The sequence below is a fragment of the Brachyhypopomus gauderio genome, unplaced genomic scaffold (assembly GCF_052324685.1).
Source record: "Brachyhypopomus gauderio isolate BG-103 unplaced genomic scaffold, BGAUD_0.2 sc649, whole genome shotgun sequence".
NCBI classification, from domain to species: Eukaryota; Metazoa; Chordata; class Actinopteri; order Gymnotiformes; family Hypopomidae; genus Brachyhypopomus; species Brachyhypopomus gauderio.
Genome location: NW_027507469.1, coordinates 1 through 25113, shown reverse-complemented (window position 1 = coordinate 25113; position 25113 = coordinate 1). Strand labels below are relative to the sequence as shown.

The 25113-nt window shown below is 40.7% G+C and overlaps 2 protein-coding genes across 12 annotated transcripts; both read right to left on the bottom strand.

Moving 5' to 3' along the window:
* Positions 1–1630: 1630 nt before the first annotated feature.
* Positions 1631–14213, bottom strand: LOC143507215 (uncharacterized). Of its 11 annotated transcripts, XR_013128652.1 has the most exons (15): positions 13835–14213; positions 13643–13713; positions 10938–11023; positions 10154–10718; positions 7099–7279; positions 6829–6987; positions 5403–5464; positions 5153–5220; positions 4815–4904; positions 4604–4702; positions 4465–4512; positions 4298–4378; positions 3463–3890; positions 2519–3332; positions 1631–2070 (listed from the first exon to the last, which is right to left on the bottom strand). XR_013128652.1 is itself a non-coding variant. In XM_076996532.1 (10 exons), the coding sequence occupies exons 4-8, from the start codon at positions 4833–4835 to the stop codon at positions 3720–3722; spliced, it is 420 nt and encodes a 139-aa protein (XP_076852647.1). In that variant the 5' UTR covers positions 4836–4904; positions 5153–5220; positions 5403–5464; positions 5831–6210; the 3' UTR covers positions 1631–2070; positions 2519–3332; positions 3463–3719. The 11 variants fall into 11 exon arrangements, 2 of the variants coding, with proteins under 2 accessions (XP_076852647.1, XP_076852648.1); XR_013128653.1 differs by lacking the exons at positions 13643–13713; positions 13835–14213 and adding an exon at positions 9488–9804 and having other exon boundaries at positions 10938–11035; XR_013128651.1 differs by lacking the exons at positions 10938–11023; positions 13835–14213 and having other exon boundaries at positions 13643–13703.
* Positions 14214–18065: 3852 nt separating this feature from the next.
* On the bottom strand, positions 18066–25001 carry LOC143507214 (serine/threonine-protein kinase pim-1-like). Its single transcript, XM_076996531.1, has 12 exons — positions 24828–25001; positions 24515–24742; positions 24250–24344; positions 23855–23905; positions 23210–23588; positions 22922–23098; positions 22487–22598; positions 22017–22110; positions 21657–21828; positions 20766–20850; positions 20326–20421; positions 18066–18287 (listed from the first exon to the last, which is right to left on the bottom strand). Exons 1-7 carry the CDS (start codon positions 24958–24960, stop codon positions 22492–22494), a joined length of 1170 nt encoding a protein of 389 aa, XP_076852646.1. The 5' UTR covers positions 24961–25001; the 3' UTR covers positions 18066–18287; positions 20326–20421; positions 20766–20850; positions 21657–21828; positions 22017–22110; positions 22487–22491.
* Positions 25002–25113: the final 112 nt, after the last annotated feature.

Genomic DNA, 25113 nt, shown 5'->3' with positions numbered 1-25113 from the left:
ACAACACCTCCCTAAGCCATCATATTTGCACAGTTCATTTAGACAAGTGAATCCTCTGTTCCTGATTGGCTACCTGAGCATCTGGCAGCTGGATGGATCTGTCCAGCTGGAGCACTGAGCTCTGATGGGGCTCCAGAAGCAGGAGAGACTCAGTAGACACTGCAGAGTGGCGTTCTGGAGGCGGGAAGGGAAACTGCAGGTGTTCTCAATACACACCTTGACTAGCTAGCCAGGTATTTTAAAATGAAATGAAATGTGCAATGTGAAATGAGCACACATTTCATTTCATTTTACCTGGCTAGCAGAGGAGTCAATTCCAGGTTCAGAAAGTAAAAGTCCTCAACAGGATTTTGCTCAGGCTTCCTGGATTGTGTTGATTCCACTAATTTTACCTGGATTGCACTAATTAGAAAATCTAGCAAGCTTGAGTAAAATCCTGGTGAGGACTTTTACTTTCGGAACCTGGAATTGACACATCTGCTGGCTAGCGAGTCAACATGTGTATGAACACCTGCAATTCTCCTTCCCTTAATAGTTTTAGTAAACAATTCAGTAATGTGTAGTGTCTCCACCAAATTTCTCATGGATTTTCGTGACTGGATATGGTGACGGATTAAATCTGGTGGCTTGAAGAATCCCGTTCACCACTGTTAACGACACACTACTATAATTTACCCAGCTACAGTTTATGTATTATGCATTGATGTGCATTTACAGCACACTTGTAATATAGTAATATAATTTTCCCAGCTACATTTTATTGTCACGTAGGGCTACTCCCCCCTCTCCTAGCTGTCACTCCGGTGTCCTGCTCTTCGTGTCTTTGTTGTTCCTTGCTTGTTAATCCCGCCTTGCTTGTCTGTTACCATAGTTTCCCTCTGTCTGCCATGCCCATGTTGTCATTGTCTTCACCTGTGTCTAGTCTAGTTCTGTGTATTTATATCCCTGTGTCTCCCTAGCCCGTTTTCGGTTGTTCTGTTCATTTGCTCTGTCGGTATTTGCCAATGTGCTCCGCGATCCTTGTTATTTGATTTCGTGAGTATTGTTCCTGTTCCATTGTTCATTCCTTTTAGTGTTCTCCCCATTGCCCTGTTCGTTCTCTTTGTGTGTCTGATTATGCCGATCAACTTGTCAAACCTGGATGGCTCACCTGTTACGACCCCTGCCTGTTGTTACGACTATGATTATGGAATTCCTTCTAATAAATCTCGCTCTCCTCAGCGTTTGTCTGCCTCCTAGCTGAGGAGGTGCCTGCGTTACATTTGTACTTATATTTTATTTTATGTTGTGCATTTGTAGCACACTTGTACTATTTAAAAGCTAGTCATTTAAAATGTTTATTTTAAAAAATGAAAATTTCCACCAGGGAAATTTTAGTAAGCACCAATGCAAACTGTCTATAAGAAACTATTTCTACTTTCTTTTGTTTCCCCTCTCTTGAAGATACATTTTATTTATTTGTAATAATTTAGGCTGTGTGTTTCCAGTGTAATATTCCTCTCTCACTATAGTTTACTAAATTCAGGTATCGCATGGTTAGTGTTGCTAGCTGGGAAAATAGTGAATCACTCAAATATCATAACTGGATACATTCAACCTAAAACATAATTAGCCTATAACTCACTAATGATTAAGTCAAGTCAAGTTTATTTGTATAGTGCTTTTCACAATCTTTACAAGATTAACAATCTTATGGGTCCAAATCCCTAATGAGCAAGCCAATGGCGACAGTGGCGAGGAAAAACTCCCTATGATGGAGGGGAATAGGAAGAAACCTCGGGAGGACCAAGACTCAAAAGGGAACCCATCCTCCATTGGGCGGCCCGTTAGCACAAGTCCGTGGTGCGCAGGGTGGTTCTACAGTTCTACAGTAGTAGTCACAGTTCTCGTTCCCCGGCCAAGTAGTCACAGTCCCTTCAGTGTAGATGGTGAGCCTCTGATAGGAACTAGCATCCGCACGACCTCTTGTGGCAATGGCACGTCCAACCCTGGCATCAGTACATCCACCGGCAGGTGCTTGTATCCGGATAGGTGCGTGTATCCAGCAGGAACCAGTCCCCTTCGGGTGGCCTGGTTAAATACACAAATCACACAAAAACACAAAATCAAATTATACAGACTAATACACAAGTCACACACAAACCACACAATCAGACTAAGCATACTGATGATTACATGAGTAACACCAAAGGTAAAATACAAGACAGTATGACTCCTTTGCAATTAAAACACAATCACATTACTGATAAATATTTATAAAACAATAATAACTATTTCACTAACAATTTACAAAATCATTTACATTTACGGCATTTAGCAGACGCTCTTATCCAGAGCGACTTACAAAGTGCTTTGCATTCAATCACAGAATTCATCCTAGGAAATAGTACGAATAGGCCAGAATTCAAGATACCATTGAGTCAGACTACTACTAAACTACAGGAGTCAATGTCATTACCTAGTGTTTTTGCAAGTTAGACATTTGCCAAGAAGCACAAATAACCACAGACAGACATACCATTTAAAGAACCACGGCAAGTGGTATCAGCTGAGTTAGTGCTCTGGTAAGAACTCAACAAACAGGTGGGTCTTCAGTCTACGCTTGAAGATAGCAATAGACTCTGCAGTCCTAGCAGCTAATGGAAGATCGTTCCACCATCTTGGAGCCAGGACGGAGAATAGTTTGGAGCTTTGTCTTCCATGAGACTTTAAGCATGGAGTTTCGAGTCGAGCCAAGCTTGAGTTTCTGAGTGTTCGCTGTACGGATTGGCTTTTGACCATGGACATCATGTAGGGAGGGGCCAGTCCATTTTTGGCTTTGTAAGCAAGCATCAATGTTTTATATCTGATGCGTGCCGCTACTGGAAGCCAGTGAAGAGAGCGTAGCAGAGGAGTCACATGTGAGAACTTAGGAAGATTGAAGACCAGTCGTGCTGCAGCATTCTGAGTTAGTTGTAGAGGTCTGATGAGGATGACAGGAGCACTGATAATCTGCTGTTGATAACCAAAAATCCCAAAATGGTCGAATCTGTAATCCTGATGGTTGTCCACGGTGATGATGAATAGTCCACGAATGGTGATTCTTTCGGGCTTTCCTCACAGTTCCTTGCACACTGACGATGGTGATTGTTCTAATAATCCCGACGATCGGTTCTTGATGCCGTTCAGTCCTCTGGTCTTGTCTCTGTTCTCTGGCGTGGATCATAAAGTCTCTCATCATCCTGATGCACATCTTGTCAAGGCTTATTATTCTGTCATGGTCCACAAACTGCAGTAGTCCTCTTGTCCTGGGAGCCTGCGTGAAATTCAGGTTGCACAGCTGTCGGTAGTCTCTAATCCAGGAAGAAGCACTGGAGACCCACATGATGGACAGAACGAAAGAGACAGAAAAGCAGAATAAAGACTACACACAGCTTTATGTTTTCATGAGAAATCTGGAAGATGAGTTAGGGTTACACAAACCTCAAAAGATGAAACAGAGTGTTGGGGGAAAGAGAAGGGGCAGATGTAAAACGCTCCAGGTGGGTGATCAGTCCATGTGATGTTCTACCTCTGTGTCCCAAAAGACCAACATCTAGTCCTCATGTGGTTATGGGAAAACCTTCAGCATCTGAAAAACACACATGCAAGCAAAAATATTAAATTACGTAGAAAAATAAAACGCATGCCACACTGTGAAATTATGAATTTATATAAGAATTCAATTCATGTGTAGGTGTTTAAAAGCCTGGAGGTGGTCGTTGAGGGGGTGCTCTCGGTGGGGATGGACTGCTGGAAAAAACAGCTGGGTTCGGTGTCTCCAGGGTCTGGGTGTGACTAGATTCGGATGACCTGAAAATGTCATCCGAACCAATGGAGACACCCTTAAACCAAGTGGACACCACCGTTTGCTACAAAACACACACAATAAAAATGCCTTTAGATATCATTTTCTAAAAACCTCACCACAAATAATTCTAAATGCAATCAGAAAGGAGTGGGCAGTCATGGCCTGGCGGTTAGGGAACTGGACTTGTGACCGGAGGGTCGTGGGTTCGATTCCCAGACAGGCCATGACTGAGGTGCCCTTGAGCAAGGCACCTAACCCCAACTGCTCCCCGGGCGCCGGGCTAGGGCTGCCCACCGCTCTGGGCACGTGTGATCCACAGCCCCTAGTAATCACTAGTGTGTGTGTGTGTTCTGACTGCACAGATGGGTTAAAAGCGGAGGACAAATTTCGATTGGGGTGTAAAAATCACAATTGACAAAATATGCACATTTCACATTTCATTTCACATTTCAAGGAGGAAGCACTAACCAGAAAAATATTCTGCACCGACGTTGTTGTTGAACAGGTGCGCAGGTAGATGGTGGCGTCTGTGATGCTGGATCCCCTCCGCTGAATTAACAGAGGACATGCTGATGAGTGTAATTCAGAATGGGACAAGCTAGTGAAAGATGCTTATAGTCAAGACTCTTTGTTACCTTGATGCAGGCCACGGCACTAGCGCTGGCAAAGTGGTGGAGGGTAAGCTACAAATACAAGGAAAATATTAGGTTGAAGGGACATTTACAGTAGCATGTCCATTCTTACTGAAATTGTGAACCTGTTCCCATGACTCACCTCTGCACCTATCCAGTAGAATTCATTGTTGAGCACCCACCAGTGCTCACTCTCCAGCCCACTGTAGATGGACTTGTGCTGGAGCTTCACCTCCACCACCTGCAGTCAAGCAGAAAAATAACTTTACCACTGAAATGGACAAACCCCTTATAAACCCTCAGGTAACAAAATATTTTTGTGCCTGTGATACACATTAAAAACTTAAGGGAACCTGTGTAGCTGAAGAACCCATTCATGAGAAGGTGAAGGCAAACATCCTATGTGCTCTGTCCAATCCTTGGCGAGTCTGTATAAGCCTCAACTATGGAGAAAACCAAATACGTGTTACTTTGCGACTAGACAAGTATGTGCAAGACCTGCATTTTACAATTATTGTGACCAGCATGCAAATAAACAATGCATGCTACAGTTCTGCACAGAAACTTCCCTAAATCCTGTACATGTTGTGACAACGTGTTGTGAAAAGCGCTATACAAATATATTTGATTTGATTTGATTTAAACAGAATGAAGCTGGCTAAGAAAGATTTCACCAATAATAGCCAACTACCTCTCGGATCGGGGTATGGAGCGTCTCAAAGATGCCTTCGTCCAATGCAAAAGGCTCCCGATCATGTCCTAAGGAAGATGTTTAAAAAAACACTGAAATATTAAAAACTTTGATGCAACCTAGTTTAAATTTGCCGTTAAAGGGTAGCCAATTTATTTAGGCTAAGTAACATAGTGATAAGTAGCTAGTTTAATGTAGCAAACCAGCTTGCGAATATAGGGGTGTGTTCGTCGCTAGCTGCCTAATTTACCGTCGCAGGTGTCGGTATGAGCTGCAGCTTCGACTTCCGTCTGTTGATCTCGGACCCGCCGCCTGTAAACGAGAAAAGACCAAACAACGGCCGAAACTCCAGTGGCACAAAGGAGCACTGGTCGCAGCCCAGTGAAAGGCAGGGAAAACAACATTTTAAACAGGTTAAACAAATTAATTCGAGATATTAACTCGTTGAATATGTTAATTCGAGATATTAATTCGGTAAATATATTAATTCAATATATTAATACGTTGAAGATATTAAATTGAGATATTAATTGTTTGAAGATATTAATTTGTAGATATTTGGAGATATTTGTTGATTTTTTTCCACAGCAAATGCAAAAGTGTCTTGTCTCTTTGGGGGTCGGTAAACGACTGAGGGATTTTAGATATTTTGTTTGGAGTTTCACCTTGGCGATTTACCTTGATATCAAAACATGTTTTTCTCCATGACTCCGATATGCAGAAACACTTAGCAACGTAAAAGGGGGAAAGCAAACGCTAGCAAAATAATTACCTTTTGCGGAGTATTGGACTAAATGACCCATAATACCTTGTCGTTTTATTTAACTGCTGTCAAATAAATATTCTGCCACATGAATTAAATTAGCAGTAATGTATGCTTGTCAGAGTTAACCACAAAACGTGACATCTCTACTCATTGGACGGATAATTGTCTACAAACGAATGTTATTTACTTGTCAGTCTTAAAGTTCGTTTTATTTGAAGATTAGCGTATTGCCTGCAGTTCTTATTTCTGCCGTTAGGTGGCAACCGTAATGCACCAGTTTATAGCTCGCACATATGGAGTACATAGAGGCAGCGGCACGATGTGGTCGTTTTTCTAATTAATTGTGTGTCCATTGATCGTGAGTAACATTATTTGTTAGTAATGGGCACAGCAGTTCTTTTAGATGAACTGAATCATTAGAATCAGTTCACTAAAAATATTCGTTCAAAAGATTCGTTCACCGAATCGTTCAGTGCTTGGCAGGACTCCAACCCACATGGGTCCACTATAATGATTCAAATTGGACTTTGACATTTTCAAATTTTTTGCTTAAATGTATCATTTCTCCGTGTACATCACAGCATTAAGGATATTTTTATCAATCACAAAATCATATTTTCTCATCTCAAGCATTAGCTCTTTATAATTATTGGTCATTTTTTCAAGATCTGGGCAATGTTTTTCTTCAACCCCATTACGTACACAGTGGCAGCTCTCTGAATATGATCATAAAATGCATTTCTGAAGAAATCAATATTTTCATATTAATCAGATGTCCTCAACATTAATACAATAATTGTGAATACAAATACTTTTTGCAATACTAAGGTCTGAAATGTCCCTTTTCATGAAAGTGCTGCTATCTACATTATTACTGCCGTTTGGCCTGAGTCTTGGTGTTTCTTTTTACCATGGATAATGAAGCTTTCAGTTTGCAGCCTCTGCCTCCTGCCACCTCTGTACATGCGTCACACCATGAAGGAATTCTCCACACAGCTGTACACACATCTGGAAGTGCCATTCTGATGGTGTATGTCTCCAAAATAATAAGGTGGTCTGCATGTAGAGACTACAACATAATGAACATAATCATACATTTTGATAAATGTCATATTATTCCGTTTTTATGTCATGTCAGACAAAATGTTTTCATAATGTAACATAGACTTGATATGCAGACCAGGAAGTGATGGCAGTACTTCACATGTACTGGGAGACACTGGAAGTGTTATATAGTGTGGTGATGAGGCTGTTGGAACACAGGTGAATGAGAGGAGTATCCATGGAGACCAACAGTATTCAGGGGATGAAGCTCACTAGTGGCCAGAATGGTGCATGCGGCCGCTTCCCACACAGCATCCCTGAAGCAAGCAGAGCCAGGACAGTTTGTTTGCTGTGCACAAGGAACGCAGGACTGCAGGTGGAGAAGGTAGACATTAACATTACCTACTTTCCTTATTATCATTTATTAAAAACTGCTTTAATTACCTAAGCTTACCAAAGTCTTTAAAAATGTATCACTCTATATTTGCCAACTGCTGACTAATAGGTGTTTGAGGGAATGCAAGAGATGGGCATGGGCGAGGATCTGTACTATGATTAGATCAAAGGAGTTGGGACGAGATCTCCACAGTGGCATGGGTCCTCCACAGGATCATCATAGCTATAGCATAACTACTGACATTTAGTTAATTAACGGTGTTCAGTGTGAGGTTGAAGCGTGTACAGACTAAACTCCTAAGAGTTCAAGAGGTATAAGTGTATATTCTAAACTTTGCAGCAGTACACGGGCATTAAAGAATGTTAAAGGGAACCCCGGCTGGTAACACTTGTAAGCCTTAATATGATGTCTTAATAATTTAGATTAATTACATGTAAAAAAAAATCACAAAAGCAGCAAATTTATTTACAAATCAACACTTTTATTCGAAATATTTGACATATGGGCGCAGCCATGTTTTCTGACGCGCAATGCCTGCTGTGTAGATGACGTCAAATGGTTGCAGCACGCTAAACTTGACTGCGGTTGGAAGGAGTTAATTAGTGATGGGATTTTCGGCTCTATTTTGAGATGCGGCTCTAATGGTTCTTCTTACTGTGGAGAGCCGGCTCTTGTCGGCTCCCAAACGGCTCCCCATATATATTTTTTACATTATTAATTAATAGCTTAAACCTAATTTTATAACATTGTTTCATTATTGACATTGTTAAGCACTTGTGATGAGTAAAAATGCTGCATAACAATGCTTTATAAATAAAACTTTTATTATAACCAATTATTAAATTATCACAAAATAGCACCAAAATAGAACGCAATACAGCTTGGCCAATTGCCTGCAGTTTCCACAAAAAAAGTGGAGATAACTTTTTTCCAGTGTTTTACCACCACATTTTTAACTGAAAGCTGCGTGTGATTGGTCAGATGTGTGGAGCACACGCTTGACATGCGGGCCGTGGAGACATTCTTTGCAGTGTTGTCCGAAACGATATGTGGTAGTATAAAGAAACACCCTTTAAAAACAGGGGAAGGAACATTTACCTGACAAAAATTAATGTTGCATTGTGTTCCAGGTTTGAAAAGTGCTAAAGTACTTGAAAATGTAACTGTATTTTGTTTCACAACAAATAGCTGTCTGATTGAATCGATGTGATAAACAAGCAAATTATTTCGAATAATTTTGAGTATATGTATAAATATTTAAGTTTAAGGTGCTGGGAAATATTGAAAATGGCCTTTTTCAATATTGAAAAGTGACGTACAAGTGCTTGAATTCCACCTTGTAAAGGTGTATGAACCCGGCATACATAACTTTGTTCATTGCGCTGAAGAGGTGCACGACCTCACTTCGCACGGGGGTCCTCACGCAGGGCGCACGGACCCTCGCGCTGGTATCAACTTAGCTTAAGCACCGACTGAGGAAATAAACTCTCCGCTCTCTACCACTGGCAGAAGCAGAGCAATACGTGCAAGGAGAGGGAGAGACAGCGAGGCACCGGAGGACAAATAAAAACGATGTTGGGAAAAAAACTGTGGCACTTGCAGAGCACAAGCGCAATACTGAAGGGAAAAGCGGCTCCCAAATAGGATCCTAAAACGGCTCCCATTGTGGAGCCGGTTCCAATCGTTCACTTCAAAGCGCCGGCTCTTAGAGCCGGATCGTTCGCGACCGACATCACTAGAGTTAATGTTAGTTAGCTGAGCTACCTTAAAAAAAACCATGCCACACTGTGTTGCCGTTGGATGTTATTTCCAGTCGAAAGGCAGTGGGAAGACTGATATTAGTCTTCACAGTTTTCCCAAAGATAAAAAGAGGAGAAAAATTTGGGAAGCAGCGTGTGGACGAACACAGCTACCAAAAGACCCGCGGCTCTGCTCTCTCAGTAGAGTCATTCAGTAGAGCCCGACTGGTGAGAGTTGACGGGTGCTGTTGGTTTTAAACATAGACTAAAACACAATGCAGTGCCCACAGTTTTCCCACACAGAAAGTCCAAAAGCCCCAGAATGTGGAGCGAGAACCGCACGAAGAAACGTGAACATAAACATGCGCTGGATTCTCTCTGTCACTCACTTGGTGGGTGTTGTAGCCGCTGATGTCAGAAATGTTGCGTTCTGGCTCAAGCTGAAAAGGCTGAACAGTAGCCAGGTCTAGCTAGCTGTGCTCAAGCGCGACGGCCAGTCACTGCAACCATTTGACATCACTACCTGCTGCGCCCGTCAGCAGTTATAAAAATGGCGACCTACGTGCAGCGGGATTTTACAGAAAATCTAATAAATCTGCTACTTTTTGTGAATTTTTACAACGTGTCTTAATAATTTAGAGTAATTACACGATATTAAGGCTTACATATGTTATCAGCCGGCGTTCCCTTTAAGACCTGGAAATACCTAGAACAAGCAAGCATCATATAAATAAAAGTTAAGATGATTCATGTGTGCGTTGCTCATGGGATAATGAGACATACAGCAATTTTTCCAGCTCTATTCACTCCTACAGAACAATGTTTACAGAGTCCCTTGGCCACACTGATTGGGAAGTTTGGTCTCTCAAATGGATCCCTTGACTAAGTTGTGGTATTGTTTTTATTTCATTTATTTTTTACTAAATAAAAAACTAACCCTGACATACTAAATAAATGAACCATACTATAAAACAAATGTAAATTAATTATCTACCCTGTTCTTGAGGTCATTGATGATCTGGGTTGTTATTAATATGCAGCATCTTGTCACTCACCCGGTTAACGTTTTCTAGGGTTCCTGTCCAAAAGGCCCCTGTATTTTTTTCCAGCAGGAAAGGTTTGGCTGGGTAGCTGATATCATGACCCTCAAAGGAGAAAGACACGTACAAACAGCTGATCCTGCCTTTCAGGCTCAAATGCAGTGGTGGACTCGTCCGATACCACATCACATGTAACGGATGTTGACGTGCAGCTTGTAACTGAAAGTGGACTGAGAGTGATGGTTGTGGGCTCAGCAGCAACCTGTCTTTCCTCCTCATTCTGCTTCTTAACAGCACCCACAGAACCTCCATCAGGACCATCACCAGATGCAAACATCTTGGTCCGTTCTCTCTTCCAGGCTTTAAGCGAACTGCCTCGGAAAATCTGGGTAAAGAACTGCCGTTTCTTGCTCCTGGTCTTTTTCTTCTCCAGTAGACACACAGTCCCATTGAAGATGTCAAACTCCCCACCACAGATTGGTGTGGACAGCGCACTACCCTTATTCCCAGGTTGGGAAATACATTTTGTCAACTGTCTCTGAATTATTGGATCTCAACTGACAGGATGTGGAATTGTCACCTAAGGAAAAAAAATATTGATTAGTGTAGTGTTATCTAAATTTGATAAGAACAAGCTCTTTAGGCCTGAACCAACATTCAACAATCATTCCTTTGGTTTTCATTACATTACATGTGCATTTAGGGACTAATTAGGTTAATTAGGCTGCGAGCGTGAATACAACTAACAACTTCAGCAAAGGACTGCTGAAGTTGCTCGCCTTAAGTAGGTTGCAAACACCTGCAGCCTATAGTGCCTGATTGCCCCCAGGTCTAGCTCGCGGGCTCCTCCTTGTGGCGACCGGAGGAACGGTCCTGGGTCCAACCCTGACAGTATGGACAAGGGAAGCGTGGATTAAAATCTATTATAGCTTCCTTATTAATATTTTACATGGTGAGCATATCTCGATAGGCTGATATCATACATCAAATAATGCTTTCCTTATCAAATCATGCTTTCAGTACATGTGTTTATGTACATGTGTTTCAGTACATGTGTTTCAGCTTTCAGCCGTGTGTTTATGTTGTCTACGTCTAGTCGTAGACAGGATCTCCGTCGGTGTGGTTGTGTCTGAGTGTGTTCATCAGTCTCACCTGTGGCTCATCTCGTGAACACTCGGCGCTTATGTGGTTTGTCTATTTAATGTGCGTTCGCGCAGTGTCCCGTGCTCGTCTTTGTTAGTCATTTATGTCAGTCTTATACGTTCATGTGTGTAAGCTAGGCCTGGGCGATATGTCGAGATTTTGAGAAATATCGATATATTTTCATACGAGATATAAGATGAGACAATATCGTTATATCGATATAGTCTATGTCGCGTTAGTTACACGTGTTATGGGTTGCGTACGAAACCGCTTACTTCCATACTGAATAGTCAGTGTTGTGCCAGTTCACAGCTTTTCTGAACTAGTTCAAGTTCAGTTCATACATGCTCAAAGTGAACAGTTCACGTTCAAAGTTCACAATTTTAATTATGAAATAGTTCAAAGTTCAGTTCATTTTACTTTTTTCGTGAGATATTCAAATGCTTTTTTTCACGATTTGGCTGTTGCGCAATCAAGGGGCGGACACAAATGCGAAGTAGAGAGTACAATCTCATTCGATTTTATTTCACATCTTACATTTGCAGACGACACGCGAGTGGACCGCGAATGACGTGGCATGATGAATAGAGAACTAACGCTTAATATACTAAAAGGCAGCGGAAATGACAAGGGCACAAAACTAGACCAAACAAGAGTACAACTAATTGTTACATACACCGACATGAACAAACACACGGGAAGCAAGTAACGGCCATACATGAACATGAAGACTAACAGAACATACATGTATTGCCAGGCACGATACCACGTTAGAGAACACAGAGACCAAACATGAACTGAAAACCTAAAACACTACGAACCTGAAAATGGAACAGAGACTTTAACCACACACAAACACGAAGCTAATCAAAACCACGAATCACAGATAAGGCGTGAATACGGCCGTGCACATCCAACTAGGAAATAAAGAAACGACAGTGATCCCCGAAGGTATAGTCTGGACATAGGCTATATATACACACCAACTAGGAGATAAAGAAACGACAATGATCCCCGAAGGTATAGTCTTTACATAGGCAATACAAACACACACACACACATTTGTAAAACTAAGACGAGCTAACACGGAACAGCTGAAACAGAGGGGCGTGACAAGAACAAGGAAAACATAAAAACGACGAGACTAGAAGGGGCGGAGCCAGACGTGACAACTACAAGCTAGAAATCACTATACGTACTATATGTGCTATGCCTACCCCGCTCTGCTGCAATTCATCACGGGTAACGTCGTGCGGAAGCCAGTATGTTATTAACTAGCCAGTATGTTAACTATTCTCAGCCGGACACTACGTTGCCCACAATGCATTGCGCACACAACGTCAAAACCATTTGTCTGGTGATACATGATTTAAGTGGCACCAGCGAGGGATGAACTTTCTCTCATTGCGTTTCAAAAGAGAAAACAGATGTCACTCAGTTTTCAATGGAAAACAAATTCCAACGTTCATTTACAGCAGTGGTTCTCAAACTTTTTCAATAATTCCCCACCTCAGAAGATGGGGAAATTCTATGCCCCACCACCAAAATGGCGCGCCCCACACTTTGAGAAACGCTGATTTACAGTGATGTCTACCGTTCATGACACAACGTGAACTAATTCACGTTCAAGTTATTAAAAAATGTGTTGCGTTCAGTTCAACGAACACAATGAGCGTGTTCAATGAACGCATCATTCACGCACAACACTATGAATAGTGAATTTACTTGAGTTTCTTTTTTAACAACTTCCGCCCTGCCCCGCCTCTCTTCCTCGCTCAAATCATTTGGGACTAGATTTGACTTATTACTGCCTCTTTGTTATTACCTTTTGGGAAGAAAAAATATCGAGATATATATCGTATATCGCCATTCATCTTAAAAATATCGAGATATTATTTTTGCTCCATATCGCCCAGCCTTAGTGTAAGCTATACGTGCGCTGTCTGGACTATTTTTGTATTAAATAAAATAACATTTGTGGAAGACTATTGGACTCGTGCCTCGTCCGTCTCCCTGCGCCCAGCATCACACCCATCTTTTTTTTTTTTTTTTTTTTTTACATCGCTACTAACTCTGTGTGCACTGTATGGACAAGGGAAACATGGATATGCAGTTTATTAGAACTTCTTTATTAGAACTTGTATATAAACCAAGCACAACACTAACTTTTTACAACAGTAACATTTTTTGCACACATATGTAAGACTAGTGTCTTTGTTGTATTCGGCACATTCAACATGTGCCCACCTACTGCAGAAATCACACTACACCTACCCCCCAAAAAAAGCCATTAGGTACATATTAGTACTAATACTACTCCAGTTGTCTAATAATACAAAGTATGCTTATGTTATACATTACCATTTCAATCATGCTCTTGTCTGCATCAGATTCCAGCAAGGAGCACACCACACAGTAATCATCTGCATTCCCTAGAAACAATGATTTTAGTATGGTTTTAAACTGTAGCACTCATTCTCTAGAAATAATCATGTAGTAAAGAGTCTCTGCAGTAGCTTTATGGTACAGGACACAGATTGATAGTTTCGTTACCTTTGAGTCAGATGATGGAATATGGATTTATATGGGTTTTGACTAAAGAAAACTTTATGGCACTGCTTTCATGCAGTGTTTGATACCACTGAACTTTACACTGCAGCAGTGCACAGGCTACTTCAAGTCGTGCCTTGGTAACATCTTGTGGGGATGTCTGGACAGCGCTGATGTTTCTCCTCTGGAAATAATCTTCTGCAAACTGCAAAGTGGCATTTTACATGGTAAGAGTAATATCAGTTACTTATAAATGCCCATCACATTATTTTCAAAAGGTTTACCCTCAACACTAAAATCCCACAACTGCTGGAATCCTGCTGCTTGTTGTGCAGTATTGTTTGTACTGTCCATTTAGGCTCCTGGTCTCCATGGCCTGTCATCCTTAAGAAGTTCCTAATTATTGTTTTTAAAAAATGATAGAAGAACACAGTTTAACATCACACCAGTTCTTTTCAGAAAAAAGCTCCAAAATTAGCACTGTAAAATAGCAATGTTAAAATGTTATTACCGCCAGTTACGTAGCAGCTTGCGCTCGAGTGCACTTTCATTTGCCAGGGGATCGATCAACACAAGGACCTTGTCAGACATGTTGACAATCTAAAAGAAATTAGTTCATTCATGTTATTCTCTCGTCATATTATAACACTCTGCTGCATCATAGCACAATTAGAATATCTCTGTACGATTCATGCAAATAATGACTGATGTACACTACCAGTCAAATGTTTGAACACAAAAAAAGGCATTTTAATCTAAAGGATTATGCCTTAATTTGTTTATAAGACAATTTGGGAAGGTTGTTGTATATATTAATTAATTCTCAACATACTTCATTTTAAATGCACCCTTTATTTCAGAACTTTAGTTCTCTACAAGGTCTCTGCATGTGAGAATGTGTTCAGGACTGATGTTAAAGCATCATAGGTGCTGCTTCATGAACAGGACAGTTACTTCAAAGAATCTAATATTTGTTTATTAGAGCATAAATAGAGCACAGCATTCGTTCATTGCTTTAGCATCTTTCCAGTTTTTTTTATGTCAAAAATAATAAAAATAAACAAAGTAGGTCTGACCAAACATTTGACTTGTAGTGTAAACAAACCTGCTCTGAAAAATAAGGAAAGGTAAACTAACCACTAAAACCCAGTGAGCCCCAGTGTTTACAGGGCACATCCAGATTTCCTCCAGTGGAAACGTCATCTAAAGAATGTGTTGAATACAAAGTTGTCATTATTGTTACTGATAATCATTACTGCTAGACTGTAAATGTGATGAAAGTACCTTTCTGAGTCTCTGGAATTGTCCAGAAAACAACGATGTTGCAATAACGGCACAGAGCTGGTGAACAGCTTTCTGTTAAGAACAACTGAAATTTTAATTATGTTGCAAGAAATACCTAACACAGCTACATAAATATAATTGCCACTTACCTGCTGTTTTTCAATGAGTGTGTGCAAGTACGCATCAAAAACCTGCATTGTAAAATAAACAACCATTAAAGAATGTTATACTTCCTCTTGTAATACATTTTGACAGTGATTTAGTCTCTTACATCATCAGCCAGCCACTCGGTCCCATGCAGTGTACGGAAAGACGAATCAAACAGTTTATATGGTCCAACAACTGCCTCCACCCGACCACAGTCTTCTGCAGCCCACAACATTCCAACTGAAAGCACAGCATGAATGTCAAAGCATAGATATTTGTTTTTTCTAATCCCTGTACTATTACAGTTACATGGCCAAAAGCATGTGAATACATGAACACCATTCTCATTTGCCCTAGTTTAACGCCAGGGCCTTTCAAACCCAGGGCCATCTATACACAATTCCCTATGCCATTGCATGATGTAGAATTAAGATTTCCCTCCCATACAATGACCATGCCTGGCCAGATCAGTTCATTAGAAGAAGTATGCACATACTTTTGGCAACATAGTGCATCTGACAAACGTCCAACAGGTCAAAATGGCCAACGGGCCAACATGTATAGTTTGAACAGGCCAAATCCCTTTCATGCAAACTATAAACAAGGGTAGGCTGAACAAATGACCAACAGGTCAAACTTGAACACAGAACTCATTAACAACCTCTTTCTTGTATGCTTTCCTGTATGGCTGATGAACCTGGGGGATGCTTCAACAGTCAACAGGGGTTATTGTCACATACACTGTTGACTGGTATACAGAAAGCTGTGAAAGGCAAACTCATCATACTCTCAATTGTGTAATTGAAAAAATGTCTGTATAAAGACTCATTGAATAATAAGGAATGGATCAAATAAACACTAAACAAGAAACAATATATTCAAGACCTATGTAGGCCTCAATTTACCTCTGTTGTTGCATCACAGACTTGAGTGTGTTTTTTAGGGGCAAAGTGGATAACTGATGGTCTCTGTGGCAGGTAAAGGTCTTCAGTTAGTCTTTCCAAATCTCCTCCCATGGTCAAAGAGTTGGGGCCATCAGAACATGTGCTGGTCTCATTCTCTTTGAGGATCTTGTGAGATTCTTGAGTGGTGACTTGCCTGTCATCATTTTGGCTTCTTCTGTATGGCTTGATGTGGTTGACACCCAGGTCTACTGACGCACCCATGCGTCAAAGATGGCCACCGTGCGAGTATATACATTAATGTTATTAATATCTCAGCGATACAACATCGCAGGCACACGGTTCGAACGTTTTTGAAAACTGGAAACTGTTTAAAAAAAAATCTTAATTCATGCTTGAGCAGACTGGCCACAAGATGGCAATACATGACCGAGTTGAAGCACGCCCGTATATGGCTAATCCTTTTATGGCTTGCACAAGGGGGGGGTTATTGCTCCTGCCTGTGACTGCTGTGATTGGCGGATTCAAGTGTCAGTCATTACATGACCGCTGACATCACTCACATCGCCCTTTACGGATGTAGGAGGGTTTTAGGACGGCATTAGATCCGTTTCACCTCGGACAAACACGGAAATACAGACTTTGACGGCCGCTAGCTAGCGAGCTAGCGTCTACTTATCTACATGGCGATGGTGAAGGTATGTTGATGATCGATGACTAAATGAATGTTATTTTGCAATATTGATCACTATAATAGCGGACGATCACAGATAGGGTCGCGAATTTCGCGATGGTCCCGTGTAGTTAGTTCGCTAGCTAGCAGCTAGCTAGCATCTGGCTAGCTAGCGTCTACTGATGAACCTGTGTTGATTTCCTGAGGGGTTTATGAAAAATATAAACGATCGATGACTAAATGCAATATCGCTAGAAACTGCTTCTGTGCAAAATTCGTAATTTATTCTTTATAAAATTATTTTTACTTATTTTTTTATTATTTCGTATTTGTCTTTTGCCTATATGCTTGCTTTGTAGATGTGAAAGTATAGTATATAATAATCTAGATGAGTGGATATGGTTTTGGCTAAGCTGATTTAGCCTGTAGTTCAGGAGTTTGATGGGAGTTTCGTAGTTTGGTGTACACATTTTTGTACACTAATTTATACTTGTATACTACTATATATATTACATGTTTCACTATTTTTGTGAAGCAAACCCTTGTGCAAACATATTTCAAGCAACAATATTATTGATCTTTTAGTAAATGTGTAATTTCATATAAAATATGAAAGAATTTTTGAAAATATGCCTCATATTTCCAGGTTTAGGACCATATTATTTATTTATGCAATACTCTAAGTCAATGTAACCTCATTAGGAAGAGAACTGAGATTGTTCTGAACATTTTGATATGAGACATGTGGGTAAAATGCTATAATTAAGTATGTTTAGAGACACATTTATGTAACCATGCTTAAACAGCAAAAATGCCCATAGTGTGTGTCTGTGTCTCTCTCTGTTCAATAAAAACAAGTTGCTGTGCACAATTGGCTGCCGCTTCTCGCCGGTGTGTGATTGGTTGTCTGAGAGGTAGCTGTCTTAACAATTGTAAAGCGCCTTGGGTATCCTGAAAAGGCACTATATAAATTGAAACATTCATTCATTCATTCATTTATAACAGATATGCAGATTTATCAACAGCTCAAAACACACAAGAACGCACTTCAACACATACCCAGTTGGCAAGATCAATGGTCATGCCAAGCCAGTAAAATCTGGAGCACACTGCAGCTCGAGTTTTCAGGATGCCTGAATGTCCTCCAATCGGAGAGGCGTGAAATTCCTGAAAGCTTTCTTGCCTCTTCTTTGGATTTTATGGCTTTTCTACTTTTAAAGAAAAGCTGTCCTTCTGCATTGAATATTCATTAACATTCATTAAAGTCGTATAATAATTAAAGAGCTACCTTACCAAGACACTGGCTACATTTAAACAAATAAATGCTCACCCTTTTCAGTAAATTTGGAAGCATACCTCCTCAAATGTAATTTTTGGGAGTTATTATACCCAGATGGGTATGATCCCTGAGAGAGGAAGTTGAATACCTCATCCCACCTGTTCTCCATAGCTATATATGGATAGGGAGAGAGAAGAGATGGGATAACTTTTATAATTTTATTTGTATGTAAAATGGTACATTTCATAGTACATCTCTATTATATATAGAGTACTGAGTATAATGTGCTATATATCTTATCTTTTGTTTGTTTTTAAGGCATGGATTACAGTGAAGTAGAGAGTATGGAAAGAAATCTCTTAAATTTTGCGCTGACCATTCTGAACATTCTAGAAAAGTGGAGGCACCACCACGAATTTGCCTCATGAAATCCTGCCTCATGTCATGTTTGCAAAGCCAGTATGTAAAACATTTACATGTTTATAGGTCAAAATGACAATAGAAACAAATGACAAGCCTGTGGGTCTGCGCATGTGCAAAACCGCAAACGAGCACAACTCGATGCTAAGCACAACTCGACCGAACACCGGCTGTCAGGGGAGGTCAGTGTGAGAGCCTGTGCTACAGGTCCATGAAGAAGGAGTCACCACACAGTTTACGAGTAGGGAGGAGGAAGTGTAGGGCTAAAGCAGGGGTTTCATATTTCAGTCCTGTGTCCACAACACTGCACAGTTTAGCATTAAATTATTTTTAATTTTATACAACTGTATTGTTCTAAAATTGGAATAACATTGAGCTGTTGGTATCCTGGAGCTGAGCTTGAAACTCTATGGCAGTGTTTCTCAGTCCTGTTCCTAACTGCTCCACACAGTTTTAAATATTCCACGATTCAACACACTAAGTATTGAATGTACATGATCTAGCTCCAACTGCTTATCAAACAAACGGTTTATTAAGTCATTAGTGAAGTGGATTATGTGTGTTGAGCTATGTGAATTACCACAAGTAGGATTAAGAGACACTGCTCTAGGAATGAATATATTGGCAAAACAGAGTCCCCAGAGTCAGTCCTGTCAACACTATACTTTGCAGTTTTTTTGTGTTCCTCCAATATGACAGTTTTTTACTTAGTTAATTGAAGAAGTGCATTTTAAGTGCATTATCAAGTACTATAGCCTAAATTCCAGCACTTTTCAAATCTGAAACACAAAGCAACATTAAAATTCATCAGGTAGATGTTCCTTCTCCTGTTTTTGAGGGGTGTTTCTTTATTCTACCACATCATATCGTTTCAGACAACACTGCATGTGACGCGGCTAGTATAAACGCCTCCGCCGTTCGCGCGAGGTGTGCGAAGTCGCGCGCTACGGTCACTCGTGAAAGTATAACTAGCTTTATAGGAGAGACACGGACAGCCATCGCTAAAAGGGAGAGCTCTTATGTGATTTAGGAAGACTGAATGTGGATCTTGTGTTTAAAAAATGTCTTTTATAGAATTATTTGTTCAATTAATTGGTTCAACGCAGACAGATTTTTTCATAACTTATAATTAGTAGGCTTGAAATTTACTGGATTCCCAGAGTTCCCAGATCCTGTTCCGGCTCAAATTAAGCTCTGGCTATAGTACAAAAGTAATTTTGTGAATCATAGCTTTTTAATTTTTTAAAACAACCATTTAAGACTCCTAATTGAAAAGGCACATTACACATACCAAACAACAAAAAGACTATAGATCCTTGTTCCTTGTGCATGTGATAAATTACATTCTGCACAGTTATCTCAGGATATGTCAACAGAAAATAACAATCATAGAACAATATATATCTATAGTCACCATGACAACAGTTATCATGATAAGTGTTAGTATTTCAAAGTGCAAAAAGAGCAGAGCTCCTAGGCATGTTAAACCTGATGTGATTCGCTAAAATCTGTGCTCCTTATTTAAAAGGACTTCTGAGTTTAATGATTTAGCTTTCTGCTAATTTGACTTTCTTCCTCTCTCTTTCATTTAAAGTGCAGGCACAGTAAGAAATGCACAAACATCTCCATCTTCAAGTAGAAACCATGTTGGGGTTTATTTTGGTCTGGAGGTCTGGCTGGCAGCTCTCAGTTGATCGAGAGGTTCTTCACAAACTCGTTTAGGCCCTTGCGGTTCGGCACAGGTGGACAGTGGCCCCTCTCACGCTTCCACCCCTCCCGTGGACCGTACCACTGTTGCTGGAGGTCCCCAGGAGGTACCAGAGCAGAGGAAGCACCTTCTGCTCAACCAGTTGTGGCTTGCAGGGGTAGAGTTCCCTAACCAGCTCTATAAAAAGAACAAGATAAATAAATCAACCCTGGACAGTACTGGGTTATTGCAGAAGCATTTTCTTAACCTAGAAAGATTTAATTCAATTAAAGTGACAGTATTTGGTAACTATGGTAACTCTCTGGAATGATTATTATCAATATTATAAATATTATTAATAAATATAGGAATTATAGTATTTCTGGTAAATCTTTTATCTTTTTTTTTATCTCTGGCATCTCTTAGCATATCAGTGGAATGACTTTCTGAAATAATTGTTTTTTGATAAATGTATTTGAATTTGTAGAATATTTCTGTATACACAACCACAAAAGATTAGACACTGTATATTGTATACTTACCTGCAACTTTATCAACAAGATCCACTTTAGCTTTTCCACTGAGAAATTGAGCCTTTGTGCAAAACGGTTGAAGAAGTAGTGTTATCTGAAAAAAGATAGATCAAGGACAGTGTTGGTCAAGTTCAGCAATATTTACAGTATGGTCATTCTTTTTAGAAACGTGTCCTGCTTTATCAAAACAACTAATTATTCACATAAAATGTTACACTTTAACTAAATATATATGAACAGTATCTGATAGGAGCACAAAGCTCTGTTTGCAAATGGTCATTTGGAACGCATATGCATAATTATTTGAGTGCATATTAGGCAGAACAAAAGAGCCTAAGCACATCCACTGTAAACTCCATTATTTAACGATCTGCTGTCAGATAACGCAAGATCTCCTGTCAGTCTTTTTTTTCTCTTTATATTGGACTGTGCCTTAATATGAAAGGAAATTTCCATTTGATCTGCACCACAAACATCTAGCCAAAGAGCAAGAACATTCTTTTACCGATTTGTGTGAACCTTTTCCCCAAAGGTAAAACAGAACACAATCATTGTTGTTGTTGTTTTTCTAAAGCCCAGTGGCATGTGTTCTTCAAGATGTTTTGTGAAGAGAGAAAAGAACCCACCAAGGTTATTGATGAGAGCGTGAATGGCACCTATTGTTGCCATGTAGATGGCGTTATTCTTGGAGCTGAGGTGATTGTCCACTATAGCTGGGACTAAGATCTAGACCACTTGGGCCAGGTTGTCTCTGAGCAGTGCTGGCACATCTGAGCAGTGTGATGTGCCAGCATTTAAAATGTGCCAGCATTTAATGTTCTCCAACGTATGATCCCCTATACAGATCACTTCTGAAAGCTGCTGAAAACATTAAAAATCAATTCAGTTCAAATGAGTTACCGGGAACATGTTGCCCACGACCATATATGGGTTGTCTTCGCAGTCGACCACCAGCTGATCAATGCACTTGATGCGCTCCCTGAAGTCTTTTGAACCCAGCAGGGCCTTGAGCTGCTTGACGTACTCCGTCTTGTCTGCAATGCTAAGGATGTGTGCTCTGCTGCTGTCTTTGCTGAACACACACAAGAGAGAAAACACAAGGATTGGGTTATAGTGTCCAAACAGAAAATGAACAAGGCTGCAATCAAATTAAACCAACATCAAAACCATCAAAATTGCAAACATCAAAGCAGTTCCAATCAGGATGCACTTTTTTGTTGTTGTTTTGATTTTTGTTGTTGTTTGATTTTAAATATTCACCTGCTGGCAAACTGAGGAGGAGGTACGCATGACTCCACAGCTGGGATGGAGCGCCTGCCTCGAGCTGTGTATCCTGAGGCATCTCACCCAGATCCTAAAGCCACATCAACATCATGGAGTGATGATATTGAAGTCCACATGTTGCTTCATACTTTGGTTCTATCCCAAAGGTTTCAAGCCGGTTCATTTTGAACCATGCTCTGTCCTTTAACTACTGGGTCTGGGACTACACTGTGCATGCCCTACTGTAAATACACTGTATGGTGCCACGCACTGCCCTGTACTTTAATATTTTTTTACAATATATGTCTACCATCACAGTTTAGATGGTTTTTTTTTGCAGTCTGTTTCACCTAAAGGTTTTGTGAATAAGCTTTGTTTAGTGAGTAAACATGGGGCATAGTGGCTGAATGGGATAAAAAATCCTCATCGTGTATGCAAACATGTTCCATTTATACTCCTTGTCTAACCTGAGTTAGTTCTGAAGTCCTTCTAAAAACCACTCATGTGCAAGAACATCCTCGAGCACAGGACGTTTTGCAGGATCCTTTTGAAGACACCATGTTATCAGATGGCGGCAGTCTGTGTGTGTAGCAACGGGATTAGTTGAGAAAGAAAATCAATTACCATCTGAAACTTCTGATCTGACTGTTCTAATGGCTTATTCAAAGTTTATAAATGACAGAACTGTACAGAAACCTCCATCACTAACAAAAAAGACTGAACAAAACTTTTTATCATTTTAAGACGGTTACAAAATGTTGTATTGCCAATTCTCCATTCTTCATTAGTCCATTTTATCAATCTGTGGTTGTGTATTACATTACCAGATTAAATAATTACATAAATGATCATTTTGCAATTTAGACTTTCTAGTTATCTTGAAGATGCTTCTGCCTTTTCACCTCTGGATGGGTTTCCACTGAAGCACAGGTGTGCCTCAACAATGTCCTCCACCTTCTCAAAGGGCAGATGTCCACAGATAATACTGTAGAGGAGCACACCCAGACTCCAGATGGTGGCTTGACGGCCCTCATACGTCCTGTCAACCTGCCATTCAGGTGGGCTGTATACCATGGTGCCTGAGACAACGAGAGAGAATCATCAGTAACAAAATAAAAAGATTATAATAGTCTCTAATTTGATCCCATTTTTTAACTTGAGGTGCACATTTCATTCCTATGGTGAATAACCTCTAAAGTGCCTGTAGGGTCCGGTCTTAAGCAGATCGCCACAGCCAAAGTCGATCAACTTGACGTCAAGGGTGTCCAGGTTCACCAGAAGGTTCTTTCCCTTGATGTCTCTATGCAGAACTCCACGGTCATGGCAGTGAAGGACAGCCTGAACCACCTGACGCATGATCCGTCGTGCCAGTGGCTCAGGCAGTTGGCGTTGGTGCAAGTTCAAGAAGTCAAACAGGTCTATGCAGGGGACGGGTCGCTCCAGAATCAAGATGAAGCACTTGTGGCACTCAAACCATTCTAGGAGCTCCACAATATGCTCACAACGAGGTGGCTTGCACACCATCTCCATTAAAGCCACCTCTAAGGGGAGACGGCGAGTATTGCCGGGCTAAAATTAAGGAAGACTTGGTTAGTATGGGTTTGAAGTTTTATAGTGGAATTATGGTTAGCAGGTTAACATGAAAGGGATCTGGATTGGTACCAATCATTAGATGAAACCTGAATCTAAAATGTGAACTGTTTTCCATTCGTGTTGTGAGGAGTCACTGAATGGAAAATTAACAGCTTTGCGTTTATAGTCCCTTTACAGTTTTACCCATCTAAAAAGTTCCAAACATTGTTGCAATATTACATAAGTAAAGGTATTGGACTTACAACAGTGATGAACCTTTCTGCGTGATACTTTGGCACAAATTTAATGGCGATCTGGTCACATAAAAAACACAGGAAGTGAAGTTATTTACACAAAACAGACAGTATATTTAACATATCTAAGGGCTTTCAGATGGTAGCCACAGCTTCTCGGGTAACTCATAAATCTGGAGTCTGATAAATACTCATCCACAGATTACCAAGCTTATCACATTGTATAATCAGGATCTTTGTGTTCAAAAAGTGGAAAAAGGTCAAGGTACATTAGACTTGACCACTTGATTGCCATGTGAATAACAAAGGATCTCTAGGGAAAACTCATAGCTCAAAGTTCTAATCACAATCTAAAATAGAAATTAGGTCCCACAATCATTCTTGTATTGTGTGCTGATGCTCACCTGTTTTCCATCAGCCTTGCGGACTCCTGCATACACTGAGCCGAATCCTCCTGTGCCCAGAAGACGTCCCGCAGTGTAACGTGAAGTGAAGCTCACTACATGAAACAAAAAAAGTTACATCCTTGTAACTGCAAAACATTATTCAACATGGAGAACTAGATTTAAAACATTGTTGTGTAATTGTTGTGCAGTGTAAACAGCAAAGCAATTTACGTGCAAGCGCAGTGATCACACATGTAGAAGCTGAAGAGCAGGCAACACTCACCAGAACTGTTTGAAAGGGACGGGCGTGCTCTGATCAGACTGGGAGCTCGTCTGCGTCGTGGCAGTAAGTGTTTAGTAGGGACAGCCGTGGGGGGGCTGGGATGAAGCGGGGGAATCAAACTTTTGACGGGACTTCTGGGGGTGCGTGCATTGCTGGGGCTCGTGGGCAAATCATCCATGAGGACATCGGTCTTAGTCTGGGCTGGAACATTACTGTTCAGCTGCAGGTCTGATGAGAAGGAGGTTCATAGGTAAGCGGTAAGGTAAAGTTCTCAGGAAACAGGAGGGGAGCGTTTGCCGAGGTCAGCCGTTACCTTTCAGAGGTGCCGCGTCGTCTGGGCTCACGTCCCTCACCGTGTGCCTAAGGCTGCGCTTCATTCGCTGCGTGTTCTGCCGATCCGTCTGTGCGGCTGGAGCTTCTTGCTGCTCCAGACGAGGCTGACGCATCTTATATCTTGGAATCCTAGACACCTTTGTCCTCTTCTGGGAATACACACGTACGAATCACCACAAAACATGGAGTGATGATATTGAAGTCCACATGTTGCTTCATACTTTGATTCTATCCCAAAGGTTTCAAACCGGTTCATTTTGAACCAT